Here is a 21,757-nt window from a genome sequence, read left to right on the forward strand (position 1 = left end):
GCGTTGCTGATAGCACGCTATCTCAGCGATAAAATTCCACGATAGCCGGCTATAGTTATCCTAGCGCTAAGTGCGCTTAGCGATAATTGTCGCCGGCCCTTGCTGATATGCCCCCATGTACTGCTGTTGAAGGCTTTGACTAACAAATGTAGACTACCTTGCAACTTTCCAAATAAAGATCTTGATTTTTCGAGGCAAACCAAATAAACAAAACACTAATCTTGAAAAAAAAAACATTTAAAGAACATTATATCTGAAAAAAAATGTGTTCTGTTTAACAATTTGTTTCTGACAACTCCTCTGGAGAAATCTATGAAGAGTAAACATGCATAAGTGACATGAATTGCAGATGCACATCTTCACAGTTTAGAGCGCAGCAACAATCATGCTAAGGACTGCTAAACTTTCATATGCTTTACTGATTCAAATAATACCCTAAGAGCTCACATCTTAACCTAAAACATCAAGGGCTGTCGCCAGTAGGTCAGGAGGAAAGGGGAAGGACATTGCACAATCTGCTTAGTTAGCTTCATTCTGGCTTCCAAGTCTGACAAAATTAGTGTTTAGAGTAGCACAAATACTCACATTGTACATTGGTCAGTGGATGCTGTCAATTGTTCCACAAACTCGCATACAGTGAGTATGTGTGTGTGCGCGCGTGCACACGTGTGCGTTTTTCCCTCAGTATGAGTGTGCATGCATGTCTGCCTACAGTGCAGATGCACAATGGTCACAGTTTCAGATGCAGTAAAAAAAACTCATTAAAAACAACAAAATCTTTACTTTACTTATTCAATGAATACCTGTGGAGATCACAAGCTAAAGCAAAGCACCAGGAGCAGCTCGCTAACAGAAGTATTATGGATGAGCTGTAACCAGCACTCGCTGCATAATAGTGGCCATGCCTAGCGTAATGGCAGCTTTAAAATACTATGGGGATACCTGGCATAATGGCTACAACCAAAGGCCTAGTTTTCGGTGTTCTTGGCATAATGGTTCCATCACCGGCATAATGATGGACCTCACGTGTAGTACCATCCGTGGTATAATATGTGCATCCTCTCTGGTATAATGATGGGCATCTTAGGCATAGTGCTCTTTATTGTTGGCATACTTGTGACCATGCCTGATATAAATTGTGTCCTGGCCTATTGTGGGAAAACTTTGCAAAAGTGTGTCAGCTCTGTGCCAAGTAGTAGCTATAACTGGAATAATGGCACATGATGGTAGCTTTATCCGGAATAATGGCAGCAATGGCATTTGCCATTCTTTGCTTATTGTGGGTACTGTGCTAGCCTTAACATAAAGATGGCTCAGGCATGTTGTTGGTCATCTCAGCATATTGTGTTAATCCTCTGCTTCTGAGGGGCACCTCTGGCAGGAAATGGGTGTGCTTAACATCTGGTGACTACTGTGGTTCATGGTGGGTAGTCTTTATTTAGGGAAATGGTTTTTACAATGCGGGCAGGGCCATGTGTGCTGCTTCTCTGCCAGCCCAACCACGCTTGCCTTAACCAAACATGTGCCTTAACCACGCATATGCGTGGTTAAGGCAGTATGCGGTCAGGATGCGCAGATGGGCAGAGGAAGAGGAAGCTCAGGAGAGGACATGGACTGGTAAGTTGAGTTGGGGGCCAGGTTTTGGGTGAGTAGGGGTAGTTTTAGGGTTTGGGTAGTTTTTAGGGCACAGGGGGTCGGGTTGTTTATAGGGCAGGGGGCTGGGATTTAGGGCTCAGGGCAGGGGGTTTGTGGTAGTTTTTGGTTTTGGGGATGGGGTCGTTTTTAGGGCTCGGGTTGGATTTTTTATAGAGCCCGAGCCTTTAAGGCTCAGGGCAAGGAGGGGAGGGGTAGTTTTATATTTTAGGGATGGGGTAATTTTTAGGGCTATGGGAGGGGGTTGGGTTGTTTATAGGGCAGGGACCAGGGTTTTAGGGCTCATTGCATGGGGTATGGGGTAGTTTTTGGTTTTCGGGATGGGGAGTCAATTTTTAGGGCTTGGGGGGTCGGGTTGTTTATAGGGCAGGGGCCAGGGTTTTAGGGCTCAGGGTAGAGGGGCAGGGGTGTGATATTTACCACACATCCCTTTACCAATCATGCCCATAGCCCGAAATTGAGTGGTAAAGGCATGCATGGTAAAGGAATGTGTTGTTCCGATGTTTTTGTTGTTCGGGCAGCATTGTAGAGGCATGTGTGGTTTAACTATGTGTGTCTCTGTGATACAACTCTTTATTAATAGTGGTTATCCCAGGATATATTTGGCAGAATCTGTAGATATGGAGTAGTAGTATGGGAGAGTTCCTGATAAAATTAACAAGGTAATCATTAGGACCCTACTTGTATCGACTAAAAATGAAAATTGACATAAGGCGGAAAATTTGTAGAGAATAGTACACTTTTGTTTGGGGAACAGGTGATGTATACAAGGATAGAAGTGGGTATTTGGGATCAAACTTAGTGTGGTTTTAGAAAATGTCAAGCAGGTGTTTGAGGAAAATCACATTAATTTTGCAAATATTACAAGCAACAATTTGCTGGCAAATTGAGTATATTTTAAGAAAATGGGATGTAGATGATTAAAGCTAAATTGATTGCATTTGAATAAAGCATTTTGAGGTGACACTCAGATTGATGTGGTGCCTCTTATGTCTGATATTATTACCTTGGTGTCAAAGGGCACTTGCTGCTATTGCAGTTATTTCTATGCCTAATGTGAAACCATTTCTTGATACATGCATACATATTTTGATGTAGATTCTAGCGACAATATGTATCATCACTATTCTATTGTGAAACCTGCACTTGTAGGATTGGCATACCCTAAGGCGCATGCATGATATCTGAACTTTTATGGCCTATATTGTACCTAACCTGTGATACCAGTCTATCGTGGAGAATTCCATGTTGCGTATGGCCTGAGAGTGTGAGAACTGCGCAACTTTTCATGCAAGCACCTGTAGATTCCCAGTCATAAAATATGACCAGAATCTTGTTGGAAGGAACAGGATGGACAATTGAGGTTGTCAAAGATAGGAATTAAGTAAAGATGCTCCTCCAGTCTGGCGGACTCAGGCAGGTTCACACAGGCATGGAGGAGGGAGGCGTGATGCCCGCGAGAAGCCTTGTCCACATTAAGGGGGTGATTAGGATGGCAGGCAGACTTTGGTCCGCCCGCCATCCTCGCGGTGCTGGGACTGGCCGCCAGACATGCGGCGGTCCCTTCCGCTAATTATTCTGCATTTTTGACATTGCGATGGGTGCTGCTAGAAGCAGCACCCGCCGCAATGCCAAAGTGCCATGGTGTGCATTGCCATGCACAATGTGGCAGGCACCGCATGGTGCCTGCCACCTTGTGGATGCAAATGCCCCCCAAGTGCACCCCCCACGGGGGCCCGCAACGGGCCCCAATGCACATCCCCGCCAGCCATTCCATGGCGGAATCGCCACCATGGAAAGGCCTTCCACCGCACTCATCATAATATGGATGGCGGTGTCTGCAAGGCACCGCCACCATATTGAGGCCCAAGTCCGCCCGGCCGATTGCCGACCGGCGGAAAAGCGGCGGTTGCACTTTGCGTCTGCCGCGATACCCCCGCCATTATAATATGGCAGGGGTAAATCACTGTACGATAGCGGGCGGATCGCCACCGCATCCGCCCACCATCCTCATCACCCCCTAAGAGGTGATGTTGCCCGTTTGCTGCATGTACCGGCGCTTCTGCCACTGCAGGAAGGAACCGCACACGCCACCCCCACCAGGCTTGTTACATGAGCTCTGAGCCATTGTTCCTTGGTAGAAGCTTGCAAGAAGCCATTTCGCCTGCCACCGAGCACCGCCTCCTCCTGTTGCTGCTGCAGCTGCAATTGGACAATGGTGACTGATTGGGGTAAGCTGACATCGGCAACACTCATGAACTGCGCTACTAAAGCGAGCCGCTGCCACGCTTTCCTGTGGAAGCTGACATCAGGAAATTGACTAGCTGCCAGGGGAGCCGCTGGAACACGCTGCCATTGGGGACCACAAGTCCCATAACCCCTTACTTGCAAAATACGTGTACTGCTCTACTAAAACATGCCGCAGCCCCGCTTTTCTGGGGAAGCTGAAATCAGGAAATTGACTAACTGCCGGGATAGCCACTGGAACACCATACTACCGCTGGAGACTACAAGTTCCAGATACCCTTGCTTGCAGCACACGTGAACTGTGCTACTAAAGCACGCTGCAGTGCCACTGTGTGTGATGCTCCAAAGCAAACACAACAAGATGATGGACGGAGTGCTGAAACTTTTCAAATAACTCACCCTTAGTCAAGATATCTGGGTTCAATCCATCGGTTTTTTGCTCACTATGCCACCCCAATTTGGACTCCGCCATATGCAAATCAGTCTTTTTTACACTTTGAAAAATAATTAGGCTTTATTTACAGGTACGTAGGATAACTAACTAAAATTTAAATATACACAATAAACAGGTGTTGTCAACGTCAAGGGCCAAAAAGCACCCCAAACACTTTGAAAGCATAGACTAGGCATTCGATTTTATAACACAGGGGCATCTACAAATCAGTCTTGGCCCTGCTCCTCATGGGAACAGTCCATTCCGAACCACCAGGCCAGGTCCTCCCTGGACCGGAAACAAGCATCCTGGGACTCGTTTCAGGATATCTCCCCTCATCAGCCAGACTAGCTTGAATCCAGTGGCATATTGTGCAAGGGACTCTGTGCTACTAACTGCAGATGACTGCCCATGATAGCACATTGTGTTCCCTGGGGGATGCAAGGTCCGGTGGGTGTCATTCAATGACTCACCCTCCCAGGACCTGGAATAGAGGTCATCCACTTTGGGGGAGGGGCTCCACCAAGGTCATGTCACCAGTATTGTTCATCCAGGATGGAGCAGTTGAGAATAAACACAGAAGTACTAGGTAGCTAGGCGTGGAAACCCTGTGTTCAAATCAATTTGATTCCGAATAAACAGCCTCAGATTAAAAATATGGCATAGAACATAGCTGGAATCTCCAAGTTGCTCCCAGAGGAGGAATGGGGCCAATTTATAGACTTGCATGATATATGTCTATTTTAAGAGCCATGGTGCCTTTATCAGTTTTTTAGGAGTGAGTGCACATCTTTCTGTCTAAATACGGTCCAGATTGGGAAGGGAAGATCTTCTGGGAGTCTAAGCAATCTGGGTAAAAACTAACATCTATTACTTTCCCTCCCCCAAGAACTTGGAAATGAGTAAATGATAACCATTTACAACTCACTGTATTCTCAGATAAGAGACCTATTAATCCAAGATAAACAAGTGGTTCAGAAAGAGGCTAAGACAGCGGGCAGGTACAATAATGCTTGCAGAATAGCCAAAAGTGATCTCCTATCGCCAGAAAAATCAAGCTCTAGGGATAACCTGATGGGATGTAGGACATATAGGCTGGCATTGGGCCAAGCAAAAAACGATTGCTTGGTCCAATGCCAGCCTCTCCAAAGAGCCTTAACAGTCATAGATATATGGAGTTTTGAAAGAGAACAGTGGTATGTAAAAATGGCCCAAAAGCTGCCCTTGAATTCTTTGTTCAACCACAGGAGTTGGTGTCCCACTTTGGCAGTTTGTACGCATGTGAAAAATTCTGAGGAGCTGTGTTGAAAGGTATAATTTCAGGTATGGAAATCCAATCACCACGCAAACTGGCAAAGATTATTGCAATCTTCAAGAAGGGGGATCAGATTGAGCCCAGGAACAACAGGCCTATTAGCTTGATCGACTCCTTGCAGAAAATGATCTGCAAACAAGTACTCGCACGTCTTCATAGTGGATCTTAGAAGAAGAAGTCCTGTCTGATTTTCAGGCAAGTTTTCTAGCTAATGTTTGTACCCTGGACCAGGTTTTCCATTTTGTTTGCATCTTTGGGAAGGAGATAATAATAAATAGGGGCAAACTCTTCATTGCTTTCATTGCTTTGAGAACTGCTTTTGATCTGGTGCCTAGGGGCAAACTCTGGAGGGTATTGGCTGAATAGAAATTCCCACTGATTTGTTGGATATATTGGTGAGATTGCACATGGACAATGTCGACCCAGGTTAGATGGGGGGCGGAGGGACAATTAACAGATCCCATCAAGGCAAAACATTGAATCAGACAGGGGTGTGTTCTTGCCCCTATCCTGTTTTCATTGTATATTAATGGGGTGGAGGAGTATTTGGATCGAGATGTGTGTGATCCACCAAAAGTCTTGGGAGGAATGTTCCGGCCCTCCTCTTCGCCGATGACACCCCATTGATATCAAATTCACCTCAGGGGCTCCAACAGTTACTAGATCATTGTAATTCTTTCTGTGATGACCGGCGGCTGGAATTGAATAGTTCCAAGATCAAATGTATGGTTTTCTCTAACCGAGAAATGAAACTTTGCAAGTGATGTATGTTAGTGGGAGAGAACCCCCATGGATTTGGTGTCAACTCTTGACTACTTAGGTATAAGGCTTACTCTCAATCTGAATTGTGCCCCACAGCTCGAAAAAAACGAATGTGTCACTAATCCAGCAGACTACAAGTATAGCTAAATTACACAGATAGACGGTGTTAAAAAGCGTGGCCCCTGCACTTGAGATTTACAATACCAAGGCATTGGGGTCAGTATTGTATGGGGCGTAATTGTGGGGAAACTGGAAATCAGCCATCTTAGTACTCATTGAGCACAGATGTATAAGATCGCTATTCAATCTCCCTGCAAGCTCTCCCCTGATCCCTGTTTTCTTAGACTTGGCCAAAGGATGATCCAACACAAAATAGAATGTAGACGGTTATTGTTTTGGCATCAGGTGTAGTCTACTGAGGCTCTTGAATCTTATCGGGTCAGTCTAAGAGATCTTATTACATCCCCAATAACATTTTCTGGATGAGATCTATTGGGCACTGCTGAGGAAGCTGGGGTTGGAAATATACTGTACCTCACCTGAGAAGATGTGTTCCATCCCGAAAGAAAGAGTTAAAGAAACTTACTGGGAATTCACATCAGTGGAAAATGTGATTAAGTGCAAAGGATTGCTTACATTAGCCTTCATAGATATTAAACCTTGCCCACATTACGAAAAAACCCTTGATTAAACTGTCCCTTCTACTGCATAGCAATTGTATCTCCTATTCAGATACGGTGCCCTTCCCACCAAAATGTGTTGCAGAAAATGGCAAACAAAGGCTATATCAGATGACTTGTTTTCAATATGCTCAGGAGCGGAAATGTTGGTACATTTTTTGCCCTTATTACAAGAGCCTAAGAGCAAAGTGGATTCCTCCCTTGTGCCAGAATATAGGTACCAGGCAGCCCCTTGAAGTTATGGAATACTCAGCACTGACACAAGCAGAGATGTGGTGTTTGGCATGGCTAAATATTTGATGGCCCTCTGGATCAGGCACTCAAAAAGTATTCTAAAAATCGAAAACAACTAATGTGTGAATCTCAGACACACTAGGGGGCTGATTATGCTGTTGGTCAGAAAGCCTCTGACCACAGGTCAGAGGCTTTCGAACCAACATCGGTGGTTTCAATTTCGATCGCCTAATTACAATCTAGGTGGTCAGAATTGAAAACAGCTGGTCATTCCGGCTGGCTTCTGACAGGCTCAAGGAGACCGGCCCGTAATCCCAATAGAACCACGTTTCCACCGTCGGTATTACAATGTCGGTGGCCAACAGCTTTTCTGTACAGGCCTTTTAAACATGGAAAGGCTGTCAGAAAGCAACTTTGGGGACACGTAGCAAGGCCCCTTCACACACGTGGCCTATGGTTGTGGCCCTGGTGGGCACCTATGGCGCCCCCTATAAATCCCTGCTCCCTTTGGCAGGCACCTTGGGGTCCATTGCCACAGGGTGCAAGGATTTACACAAACTCCCATTTCTCTATGGGAGCTAGTGCTACGGCCGGTTTACAGCCTTAATACAAGCTCCCATAGAGAAATGGAACTATGCGACCGCACAGTGTGCAGTCGCATCGTAATCATGAGGTTGGGATGCCGACCGGAGGTCGGTCGGTCCTGAATCCGCACTGTCCTTCAGAGGCAACTCCAACCAACATTGTAATCGGCCCCTAGGTGTTTTCTCTCAGCTCTTTTTAGCATCTTGCGCTGTCCTACTTCGAGCTGCCATCCACCCAATGAATAAAATATAAGCAGTTTTGCTTCAAAATATTATATTGTTAGATTTGTGTTCTTTTAAAAACCAATAGTAGTATGGACACTATCCTCTGACACTGTTTAGCCTATATAGTGAAGAAAAACGAATTCATTTTTAAAGAGTTTTATTGTTCGATTGTCTTTCATATGTGACCCACACCTACTATGCTTTTATCTGTGATTGAATAATGTGTGTGGTTGTATTTTTAAGCCTTTATCGCACCTGTCACTTTAATTGATAATGCTTTCTGAAAATTGTTGCTGTGTAAACAGCCATCCTCTCTAACAGCTTCCAGCTAGCACTTCTCATGACAATTGATTGTAGGCTGTCTTTTAGAAAATGATTGTGGGTCCAGGGGCATATTTATCGAACAGCTGGTAAAGACAATGTAATGGTATGAGGGCTGGGCTTTGTACAACCTATTTGCAGATGTAGTGTGCAGTCAGAATGAGTCTATTTTTATTTTTGAGGGCAACTTTGAGAGTCCATACTGTGTATTTTTTAATTTTGGGACTCATTTTAAGCATGATTATATGGATATTTAAGTGAGATGTACTTTTAAGATCCAAGTGATCGAAATAAAGTTTACAATTGATAGTAAAAATACCACAAACATTTTGAAATTATAGGGAGGCCATATTAAATTGCATACACAGCCAGATTATTTATTTAATCTACCTGTAAATTTTATGGATTTTAATCAAATTCATAGAAAATAGATAGCACAATTCTACAACAAAATGCTTTGTTTTCATATCATGTTGCCAAATATTTATGTGTCGAGTATGATACTCCAGTACCATTGTGAGGGATGCACTTCCATTGCATTTTGTGAAAATATTGAAATATGCACGCCGATTGAGAGCTGCTTGTAAAGTCTCTGGCTGCTTCTCACTCAGCCATTATGGATGGCTAAGTATGTGCAATCAGGTTCAAAGTTCACCACCTGCCACTGGAAAACACTTGGAAGATGACCTTGAGAGTAGTGGTGTCCGTTGTATCCATTTCACTTTTTCTTGTGAGTCTACGAAGTTTTAGCCACAGATATTCAAGAGAATCGAATTTATAAGTGTTAAGAGATTGCAGCTTGTATACCTATCTGAAGATGTCGATATTGAGATTGAATTGAGAGTATGTGCTAACCATAGATGAATATTTGTTGGAGCATATATTATCTTCCGTTGTTATAGTTAGAGAAGGAAATTATACTTTATGTTATCAAGATACACATTTGGTTAGGGAAACCAAACAAAATATTCTTCTCAGTCATGCCTGACCACAAATCTATTGTACTTTCTGGACCTTACATTGCTGGCTATTACAGATTTATAGAGATTTATAATTTTGTTAGTGATTAAGCCAGCCAAAGTCATCGAGAAAGGCATCAATGCCCAACTCTCTGAGATCATCGAAATGAACAACATCCGGAACCTCTCCCAATCGAGCTTCAGAAGTAAGCACAGCACCGAGACTGCTCTCATCGCCGTGACAGACAAAATCTGCACCCTCCTCACCTGAGGTGAGACTGCTGCCCTGATCCTCCTGGACCTCTTAGCTGCCTTTGACACCGTCTCCCACCACACCTTCAGCCAAGACTCCATGATGCCAGCATCCGCAACAAAGCCCTAGAATGGATCCGCTCCTTCCTCACCGGCCAAACGCCCGCCATTCAACTCAGAACCCACAGAGATCAGCTGGGGAATGCCTCAGGGATCCACCCTGAGGATCTCCCTCTTCAACATCTACATGCCCCTGCTTGCAGCCATCGTCAGAAGCCAAGGACTCAACATCGTCTCATATGCCGACAACACCCAGCTGATTCTCCCCCTCACAGACAAATCCACAGCCGCCAAAAACAACTTCTACAATGAGATAAAGGCAGTTGCCACCTGAATGAAGGACAGCTGCCTCAAGGTTAACTCAGACAAGACAGGAGTACTCATCCCGGGCTCCTCCCCTTCCACATGGGATGACTCTTGGTGGCCCGCAGCGCTCGGAAACTTCCCACATCCAGTAACCATGCACGAAACCTTGGTATCATCCTAGACTCCTCACTCTCAATGAACCGCCAAATCAGCTCAGTTTTGTCCTCCTCCTTCCACACTCTCCGCCTACTTTGTGAGATATGCAAGTGGATCCCCACAGAGTCCATGAAAACGGTCACCTATGCGCTCATCATTAGCAGACTCGACTGCGGCAACACACTCAACACCGGCACCACCTAGACAATCCCCGAAAAACTACAGAACATCCAGAACGCCTCCGCCAGACTCATCCTGAATATCCCACTCAGCAACCACATCACCGGCCACCTGAGGGACCTACACTGGCTACCTGTCAACAAAAGAATCACCTTCAAGCTCCTCACGCACACCTGCAAAGCCCTCCACAACGTCAAACCTGCATACCTCAACCTCTGCCTCCACTTCTACACTCCCACAAGACATCTCCCCTGCCCAACTGGCCCTGGCCACCATTCCACAGATGTGCAAAACCACAGCTGGAGAAATATCCTTCTCCTACCTTGCTTCAAAAAAATGGAACTCCTTGCCTCTGCACCTCAGGCAATCACCATCGCTGCCGCAATTCAGGAAGGACCTCAAGACCTGGCTCTTCGACTGAACCGCAGACCTTCTCGTGCTTTATAAGATTACTGATTGATTAAAAGATTACTGTTTGATGAAATACATTTCAGAAGCAAGCCATGGTGGAGATATTTAGACGGTGGAGCCAGTTAGTCCCGAAATAATAATATAAAAAATAACAACATGTTTTGCTTCGCTCTTGCTCTGCCATTTTCAGTTTTCAAAACAATTAGCTATTTTGTGGCAATTCCAGCCTATTATGGAAGAAGCTGATGGGATGTAAAAGTATATTGCTAGAGAGAGCAAAATCATAACTCAGAAGGGGTAAATTAATGGTCCATGTTGGGGCACTTGCATAATTCATGAGGACACAAATTCATGAATAGTGTTTGTATGCTACATTCTGGCACATGCAGAAAAACAATGAATAATGCATAGTAAAGGCATCACTTATTTATAGCGAGGAATTCAAGTTTCATCCACAGACAAATTTCAGGCCTTCCAAAAGTAACCACCTTTAATATAGTACAGCATCTGGATTACAATTGGTTTGTTATTATATAACTTCTTACCCACAAGCCTGTGGATTTGTATTAAAACCTGAAGTTCCTGCTCACACGCTCAACTAATTCCTTCTCAGTATGGTGTTCCAGTCCATTCTGCCCCTTTTTACATACATTCTCCAATTGCCCTGATTGAGATACAATGTGAATTGCAGTATGGCAGGTCGTCCAAACCTTTGTTTTTGATATATTTTCCTTTTCCGATGGAGATCATTAATTTCCCTTTATCTATTTTCGTTTGCTAATTATCGTATGTTTTCTCGGGGGTTATTAGCTTGTTGGATGCGAATTTTCTAAAATTGGTATTTATTCTAGGCCTGGGCAAAAATTTCGTTCCGTTCGCGGAAATTGCGATAATTTGACATTTTTTCGCGTTCCGCGGAGAGCGCGAAAATGTCAAAAATTCCGGTTTCCGCAGCTTGGCGATAATTTGTTTCTTGCTCGCGCTGTAAAATAATACATTCTCGCGCGCGCGCGATCGCCTTACCTGAATCCCTGCGTTCGCCGACAAGTTTTCTTGATCCGGTCGCGTTCTCCATGAGCTGTTGTATTGTTTTTAGCCATTTGCGCTGTCTCGCGACAGTTCGCGCCCGCAGTGACGTCATGCGTCGCGCGATCACGTCTTTCTTCTCGCGATCATGCACCGCGAGAACAACTCAAAACAAGATGGCCGCGCCCGCAAGCAACCACATGGGTAAGTTGGCGACCCGCAACCATGCAGAAAATCTTGCGAACATGCCGGAAAAAAACTTCCGCATCTTCGCGATATTTCTGCTTGTTTGCGATAATTTTAAACATTTTCGCGATAATTTGCGAAGGTTAATTCCGCAAATTCCGCCCACCCCTAATTTATTCTCTTTAACCATTGCACAGATGCCCTTTCAATGTTCACCTCGTTAGAAATTTGTCAATACTATGGATATTTCCGTTTTTTGTATTTGATACATTGTTTACCAAATGCTGTATAAACACACCAGCAGACAATGGCACACTGTACCTTGCAGAATACTTTAATGTTTTGATTGTATCTTGTATGTCCTTGATGTAAACAAAGTCCCTTTTTGATCTATGTAAATTTAATTATTAACATGCCTCTATGGTAGCGAATCAGATGTCCTCTGGTGCAAGTATAGAATTCAAAAAATAAACCCTCTCACAAAGATGTCAGTAAAGGTGAAACACCACTGACTGCTTTATCTTTGCACCTGTGAGGACAATCTTCCTGTCTTAAAACAACACGACACTACATCATGCAAGAAACAAACAGACTTCTCGCCCTGGGTAGAGAAGGCCTCAATCTTCCCTTTATTGACCGCTTTTGGCCTAAAGTGATTGGTATGTTGTTGATTTTACATTAACATTGCCCTGTTTATACAAACCTAACATGGAATTTGGAAATTAACATTGGAATTGTGGCATTCTGTTTCAGGTGGACAGCATGAGAAAGTAGAAAAGAAAAGTGATGGGGAAGATGTGCAGTACGAAGAGAGACATCTGACAGCCCCAAGTGATGCTGAAATGCAGCAGCACATGAACGAGGGAGAGCATCATCAGAATGGAGAGGGAGAAAAGAGTCGTTTGGAAGAAAATGAAGAGAAACGACATGAGGAGGAGGAAGAGCAACAGGTAGAGGAGGAAAAACGGCACAGCTTGGATAAAGAATTTTCCAAAGAAGAAGAAGATCATGATACAGGCAATTATCCATCATCCAAGAAAAGGAGCGAGGAAATCAATGAAGATGGCAACGATAAAGTACACCACCACAGTGAAGAAAAGAAACACCATGAAGAAGACTCAGAAACAATACAGCTTGAACATCTTGATAAGAGACCCCATTCTACAGGAAGAAGTATGGAAGTGTTTTCTAATGAAGAGGAGGATGATAAGCGATCTGCCCCTCACACACCTTCTGATGAATGGATGCACAGCAGTGAAAAGAGAAGTCGCGGAAGCAAGGAAGAAAGCAGTGAAATTCACTCTCAGCAAATAAAAAGACACGACTCACACCTGTCAAAAGAGTATGATGACTCTGATGAAAGCAAAGACATGGAAAAGCGATACTACAAGCAAAGGCCTTACCACAGGAAGCCCAGACATCACAAATCTACTGAGGACAACAGGATCAACTATTTAGAAAAACGACACAGAAGTGAGGAATCTGAAGAATCAGATGATGAGGACGCCCATAACAACAACAAAAAAAGGCACAGCGCTCCAAATTATGACGAATGGACTTATGGAAACAATCACCACCCTCACAATAAGGAGAAAAGAAATTCCTATGAAAGTCACAGTTCTGAAGAAGTAGACAAAAAACGACACCAAAGCATGGGTAGTGAGGAAGAGTGGGAGAAGAGAAGTTACAGTGAGGAAAGAGATGAAGAGAAGGGGTACAACAGTGAAGAGAATGAAGAAAAGAGGCATCACTATGAAAAAAAGAGACAATCTTACTGGGGGCTACAGCCTGAATATGTAGAGAAAAGACAACAGAGCAGAGGGAACCAGGAAAATAAGTATAATTACTATGCTAAATTCAGTCCTGAAATGAAAAGGCGTTACAACGAAGACCAAGAAAGCACGGAAGATGATGAGACAGACAGGCAATACAGTAAGGAGAACAAAGAAGAAAAGAGGCGCTTTTTTGTTGAAGAAAACTTGGGTGAAGAAAAAAGATATTACCCGGTCAAGCTGGATGAAGAGCAAGACATAGAAAAAAGATATCATAGTGAAGAGAAGAAAAGCAATGTTGAAGAAAGTGAAGAGGAAATGAAAAGCCAAGATAGAGTAAGATTTAAACCCTACTACAATGAAGACATCGACAAAAGAGCTGTGCGGCAGTTTAACCCATACAATAAATACCTGTGGTGGAACAACAGAGGTTTTGAAAAAAGGAGAAACGTGGGAAGCCAAGTTACAGACAGTGAAGACGTAAATAAGCATAAGGTTTACTTGCCAGACTATAATGATTACGATCTCTGGGACAAAAGGCCACTCATTCAGGACATGAATCCTAACTACATTGAGAAAAGAAGTCCTTCTATAATTCACAAATTCGATAATAAAAGACAGTATAATAAAATGGACGAGCTCGCTCAGCTTTTGAATTACAAGAAAAAATCTGTTGAATTACCCGAGTTATACAACTCCGAGGAAGGATTTAAGAAACGACATATAATGCAGACAAAAAAGCGAAATCTGATTCAGAGGCCGCTGACAGAGGAAGAGGTACAGTGATATATGTTTTCCCCTAATACATGGGTACTCACAAACTTTCTCTCGGGGGCCAAATTTACAGTGTGGTTTCTGGCCGAGGGCCGCAATGGTGGGGGTGGGGTCATTAGGGGCGTGGTCATTGGGGCGTGGCTATAGGGGGGAAAAAAATCACTGCCGTTTCAAAACATTACTAGACAATTCTGTATTTCCAAAGCAGATGTAACTACATGGAGCACATGTTTATAATGTTATTTTATTAGCAGACAATAGCAATCTTAAGTGGGATTGCATGGCAATTTGCAGTAACCCGATATTCAGCACATGCCCAGTGCAGCACAGGCTTCAGAGTCCCAAAAATAGATATGTTAAAGACAAACACTACGAACTTAATTTACATTTCATGTCACCGATTAGTTTAATAATTTGGGGTTATTTTCCTGATTTTTCATGTAATTACAGAACAACAAATTACGCAATGTTTGCAGACAGATGGTCAGTATGCCATACACAGGACGGTCAGGGGATACATTTAGTCTTCAGTACAGTGTGTGTTTGCATTATCTGTGGGGCACACGCCTGCATATTAAAGCCACACAGTCACATATAGATACATATAGGCTTTATGGAGCCCATAGGTTCGGTTGCTATCACTTTGTGAACCTCACACGGCTAACATTCTGCTTCCTGTGTGCAGTGAGTTGTCACAACAGATACACAAAAGTTTGTTAATCATTGTGGGTGTGATTGTGCCATTTCTTTTTTTTAAATTACATTATAGACTGCATGTTTGAAGAACCGAGGTTTGCTTACAATTTAGTGACAGTAATTAAGCTCTGTGAAGATAAACACGTGCTGCCTCGGGGTAATCGGGGCCTGCTCTAGGATGTTTGGGGCCCTGGGCAGAAAAGGAATGTGTGAGGCCCCTCTAAATTGCAGACAGCGTGATTCAGGGCTGAATAGATGCCCTTGCTCCTGAAGCGTCAGCCCCTCCCGCTCAGTCACCTTCAGTCCCATCCCGCTGTGCCTCTCCAATGCTGCTCGGTATCTGAGCTTTGGTACTGCATCGGAGTCTGTTACACCTGACCTCAGCAGCATCGGAGTCTTCTGCAAAGCTCTCAATGTCCTGCCTTCCCAAACTTGCGCACACACAGGGCCATGGATACCAAAGTAACTTTCCGTGACACATAGATGCACACAGCAGGGTATCTGGAGATCTATCTACCTGTAATACCACATAATTCCACAGCCAAGATACCTGAAAGGTGCAAGGAGTTCATTCTGCACGCTCTCCAACCATGCCTTGCCTACAATCTTATACCCAGCTAATGGCGTGCCCATCTTTAAACAAATTTGGGCAAGAAAGCAATGAAAGGCAAAGACAGGAACGATTGCATCCATTGAAAAAGAGCTCTTCTACTTGTTCTCCCTCAATCACATCCAGAAATTCAAAAATAACTATCCCATGAATTGTGTTACAAAAGATGCCAACTCTCACATAAATGATCAAAGAAGGGGACATTCTGAAATCTGAGCTGCAGTATACTGTTGTGGTTTTTAAATGCACTTCTGCTGCTGTGACCCAATTGATAAAAAAGGGTTCTTTGAACAATCATTATATGGAATATAACATAACTAATATTAAATCTCCCTCTGCTTGAACAATACTTTGTGTTTCCCAGGTACTGGAGCTGTGAAGAAAGTTTTATGACCACTGCAATTTCCACTGACTAGAACCTTTGGTCGTATTCATCGTAAACATCTAACAGAGCAATGACAAAATGTCATAGCATGTTTTTATTGATACTGCTTCGCTCCTCTGGGTCCTTGCATTGTGCATGAGGGTGGTTAAAAGGGTTGATAGCGCAGAAATTTAACAACAGTTTAACTTACGACGGAGATCTCGCCCTCTGCGCCCGACCTCAACAGCATCGGAGGCTGTTACACCGGACCTCAGCAGCATCGAAGTCTGTTACACCCGACCTCAGCAGCATGCATCAAAGTCTGTTACACCCGACCTCAGCAGCATGCATCGGAGCTGCGGGCTGCGAGGAGGTCGACGTCGACGTCGCCACGGACACAGGAAGCTTCTCCAAAGGTCCTTTAAAAGTCAGCTGTAAAAGCGCTAGTTACAGCTGACTTTTAAAGGGCTTGTGCTTTGCGCCGGGTGCCGTGTGTGACGTCACGTCACGTCTCAGCGGCCCAGGCCAATCAGAGGCGAGATAAGCAGAGAAGATGGTCGCAGGAGCAAAAGTTGTGAATACGTATTGAATACGTATTCACTACGTATGCTCCTGCGGCCATCTTCTCTGTTTCCAGGAAGGAATTTGCATACTGTATGAATGTGGATGCAAGGGTATGCGGGCCGCCGATGAAGGTCGGGCGGGCCGCCAGCGGCCCGCAGGCCGTACTATGAGTACCCGCGCCCTAATATCATGTCTTTTTACGGATCCCAATTGACTGTACCACAATATTACGAGGGGTTTGGGAAATATACTATTCACGATCTCTCAAAGTAAATTTTGAGAATAAAAAATATATATTTACGTTCATATTCTGTATAGACCTATCAGTGAATGTTTTAATATATCACCTAAAAAACAGAAAGTCAGGTTAGGAGGTTCCAGATACATACAAATCTGCAATGTTAAATACTTAAAATAATGGGCCAGTACTAAAGAATATTGACCAATAAACGGGGTTATGGGAGGTTTTCTCTCCACTATACCCTGAGTTGAAAGAGAGAGATAAAACAAGTAGGTACTAGTTAGTTTTCTCTCTGTATAAAAGGATATAATATTTTACATTAAAATAACAGCGTTCATTCGTGGGCTTAGGTTTGAACACTAATGCATGCTCTTTTAAACAGTGCTTGGATATAAAATCGTTATTATAAATTTGGTTTTCTTTCCGTAATTAATCTTTCTTTTAGCACAGAACTGACTTACATATTTGTGCTGCATGGCAACGTGAAACAGTCATTGGGTAATTGTTTCCTGGATAGTGGTATAAAATGTAATGCCATGACCCAGAGATTAAAGGCAGTAAAAATCAGGGGCGGTTCCTCCACTATGGCGGAGGAGCATCGCCCCACTGCTTTTAAGCAGTGTAAAGGCGAGAAACATAAAATGATAATAACTTTAAGTTATCATTTTATGCTTCCTGACGTGTCCTGATGCTTTGCAGTGGGCGGGGCTGCTCTGCTCTCCGAGCAGGGCAGGGGAGGAGTGGTTTGTCCACTCAAAAGTGTGCAACGACTGTTTGGTCAGCCCTCTCAGGCTGCCCAAACCAGTCATGCGCACTTCCCTTTTCTCCATGCAGGCTACATTACAGCCTGCATGGAGAACATTCCCACCACTCCAGGCCCTAGCTGATCGCTGTGTTACGGCACTTAGACCAATTAAAATGATGCCATTGCAGCGTTGTGATTGGCTTAGGGGAGAGAGCCTGGCTGCCTGCTTCCTGTTCCTGTTGGAGGCAGGAGAGCAGGAGGAGAGAAGACGCCGGACCCATTGAGGTAAGTTTAGCTTTTTTTTATTATTTCGGGCCGCGGGCGTGGAACCACCCGCGACCCCCCCGCAGCCTCCCCTTGTGAACCCTGTGCCCGCCCCCTCACCCCCGAGCCACGCTGGCCACCGCTGGTAAAATTGTGAAATGGAGCTTGATATAGAATTACCATCACAACTAATATAGGCAATAAATACACAACACATTGATTGAGGTATCTTTTGCTGAGTATCTAATGAAAAAGTAATTTGTGACCAAACTAACGATGTGGCATTCCCACCACTCTCAGGCCAGGGGACCACCATCCGTGCACAGTGCCGGAGGGGACCCCCTGTAGCTCAGGGGCTGCGGGGGCTATTGTTATGCCGATGAAATAAGGGCCTTATTTAGGGGCTTATTACAAGCCCCTTGTGCCACCAGTGAGTTACTTTTAATTAGGGAAAAGTGGCATACTGGCGGCGCAAGGGGCTTGTAAATAAGTCCCTTAAAGTGAACCAAATGTGTATGAACTGTCAAAAATTTGCTGTTTGTCCCTCCTCTGATCCAAAATTCCAGCCACCTTACTTACAGTTTAGCAACATGACGGACGAACCTCCGCCATCCATCCTGAACTCCCAACGCCTACCACCACCTCCGGAAGACTGTTTTGTACTTTAAAAAAAACAGAGTCTGTCGAAAAAATTATTATTTATCCACCTTATTTCTTGTTTGCAATCTGCTAGTGGATCCATAAAGCAAAATAATCCACACCTTTTATGGAGGAAAAAAGTACAACTAAGCAAACCCTGCATACACTCACTCCACACAGGCAAGGTGTCCCTGCTGCGGAGAGCCCTTGAAATGTATAAGGGTGAGGCCGTGGACCAAAGTTGCTGCAGCTTTACAAAATATAAGCTAAGTCCACAACCGAAATAGTACTAAGTTTCCTAAAAAAGCAATATTAACATATATTAACTCTGTTTTTATGCACCCAAATGATACATATAGGACAAGGCAAACCATGCAACACACATTTGTGAATCGTAAAATGTGACATGTATACCCACATTGTCAATCATGGTGCAAATATAAAAATAAAATATTTCTTTTATAATTTGGTTTTATCTAAAATATAAAATCCATCCAAAATCTTCAACCTTTAAAAACAGCTAAACATGAATACACACGAAAAACATCTATTGTTTTAAAAGAACATTGTTACATAATTAACTCTTAAATAACTCTTAACTGTCACTTCATGTCCATAAGCTGCTTGGTAGGACCTCCACCTCTGCCTCTCCTATCTATTGTACATGGAGATCTCTGTAACGGTGGTGGAGAAACTGCACACACAGAGTGGTCTGTTATGGATTTATGGGGCACCTTTCAAGATATATTTTGGGGCTACTTGTTTGGAACAATTTTCAATATATTACTACTTTTCTGCTTGTTCAAGCCCTCATGATACTAAACAATAGTCTAATATATATTAAACTTTAAAATACAAATAATTTTCATTATTTACACACTTAATTATTAACAATAATGACTAGATATTAAATAGACCAAAGTGTGTTTTTTTTAAAATCATAGCCTGAAACTGTTTATTTAACAATTACATTAATACATTTAAATGGTTCATTATTTCATACACATTTGGTTTATTTAGTCAGTGTGCAGTCACATTTAATTTTAGTTCTAGGTCAATATTAATTTACATTTCTATTTTACATTAAATTTTTTTAATAATATTTAAAGAATAATAAAAAGTTCATTTCTAGTCTATTCTTGGGTTTTAGAAATTGGGTTGGTGGTTGACTGGGGTATTAGCCCTAGTTAAGCAGCAACCACAATCCTCGTCCGGGTAAGAAGTAGGCAAACCCTAAATTAACCTATGCTCATCCTCTGGTAGCTTGGTACAGAGCAGTCAGGCTTAACTTTAGAGGCAATGTGTAAAGTATTAGTGCAACACTTCAAAGAGTAAAACAGTGAAAAACCACACACAAAAACTGCACACCAGGTTAGAAAAATACAGCTCCATTTAATAAATAAAACAAGACCAAAATGACAACAATCCAATAAGTAGTACTTGAGATATTGAATGTCAACGTTTTTAGGTAAAATTGTGCTTAGAAGCAAAAAGCTCTATTTAGGATGTCTGGCCGGGAAAAAGTCCAAAGTTCAGGCCGACCATGATAGAGCGTGGGTCGGATACAGGGACCCAGTTAGGCCCGCTGAACCTAAATACCTTAATCCTGGTTGTAGAGGACTTGCGTGGACCCGCATCAAAGATGTGTCGCATAGCCAAGGTGATGTGTCGGATCCAAATTCCGTGAGGCTGCGGTGCAAGATCCTGATGCGTTATTGTCAAGGATCCTTCGACAGGGCTGGCGATGCAAAGTCAGTGTTGAGGATGCTTGATTAATATCAATCATTGTCACATAGGAAAAACCCTGGCAAAACATCTGACAGGACATTCTTCCATAATGGACAAAGCTAGCATACATCAGGTTTGACGGTCTTCTTTGCCATGATGCCATGAACTAACACTAACTACATATAATGATGCATGCACCATAATGGCTACCAGATGATAGCACAATGGACAGCAGATAACTTCAGTGATAGATACTATTCCCATACTACGCTGCCATTGTTACGTCCATTGCCTGCAAACATCCCCTTACATTGTCCGGTATGATGTGTCTGTCATAAACTACGGACACAACTGAAAAACGTATACCATGACCCAGGCATTGATGTATCATTGGACTTGTAGAGTATTGATAAATACAGTTTAAAAAATATTAATTTCACTAAAAATATCTAAATTAATATTTTAAAATATTCTTGATGCATTTTAAATTCTTGTAATTAAATGAATTAACTATTTACTAATACATAATGACTAAAATGTATGTTACTAATGTGCAAGTAATCCTACACATGCTCACACAGATCAATGAATTAGGCATTTTAATATGTACTATTGCAGAATAAAGTTAAACATGTTTCAAAACACATTATATCCTTGGCTACACTGCTGCTCATATATTGGGTCTCATGTATTGCTAACATGCTGTTGATTAAAGAACAAGAACTATTAGACATGCAGTTTATGTGTGACATGGGCATGATTAGGAAATACAGTTATTTCATTCTGTAACAAACACATGCAGCATTCTCCTCAGCATCGGGTACGTAGATTGCATGTCTACAGGCCACGTTCAGATCTTTACACCACGCAAGAAAATACAGATTAGATTACAACACAATATTTGCAATCGGAAAACATCTTGAAAGCAAAACTAGTGTCAGATATTGATATACCCACTGCATTCTCACCATCATGATCATAGCAGTGTTACGCTTCAGTGCAACTGAGACATTACAAGATACCGTTGTAGAATCAAATTGAATATGACAACCATCATGTCTGTTGTCCTCACACAGATCCTGGAAGTAATGCTTGTAATGTGCATGGGTATGTCTACTTCCCTGTTGCTGTGACAACAATTAACACTATCAAGGCTGTTATATGCTTTAGGAGGAATTCCACGAGGTTGGTGCTATTGATTGTATCCACATACCCTTGGTTTCAGCTCATGACTGCAAGCAGGGGTCCTGCAACCAAAGGCCGCTTCAGTCAATGTGGCGGTGGTTTGCTCTGCAGAACTCCTCATTACCAGTGTGTGCGCGAGGTTCCCTAGTTCATTCCACGGGTCGATGGGGCTTTACAACAGCAGT

The 21,757-nt window shown here is 43.1% G+C and overlaps 1 protein-coding gene across 1 annotated transcript in view; it reads left to right on the top strand.

The window, feature by feature from the left end:
* CHGB (chromogranin B) overlaps positions 1-21,757 on the top strand; it is a 275,815-nt gene that overhangs the window by 221,952 nt on the left and 32,106 nt on the right. The window contains exon 4 of the mRNA XM_085612628.1: positions 12,744-14,539. Within this exon, the coding sequence (XP_085468754.1) occupies positions 12,744-14,539 (1,796 nt within the window). The remainder of the gene's footprint in view (positions 1-12,743; positions 14,540-21,757) is intronic.

This window comes from Triturus cristatus, chromosome 6 (assembly GCF_964204655.1).
Source record: "Triturus cristatus chromosome 6, aTriCri1.1, whole genome shotgun sequence".
NCBI classification, from domain to species: Eukaryota; Metazoa; Chordata; class Amphibia; order Caudata; family Salamandridae; genus Triturus; species Triturus cristatus.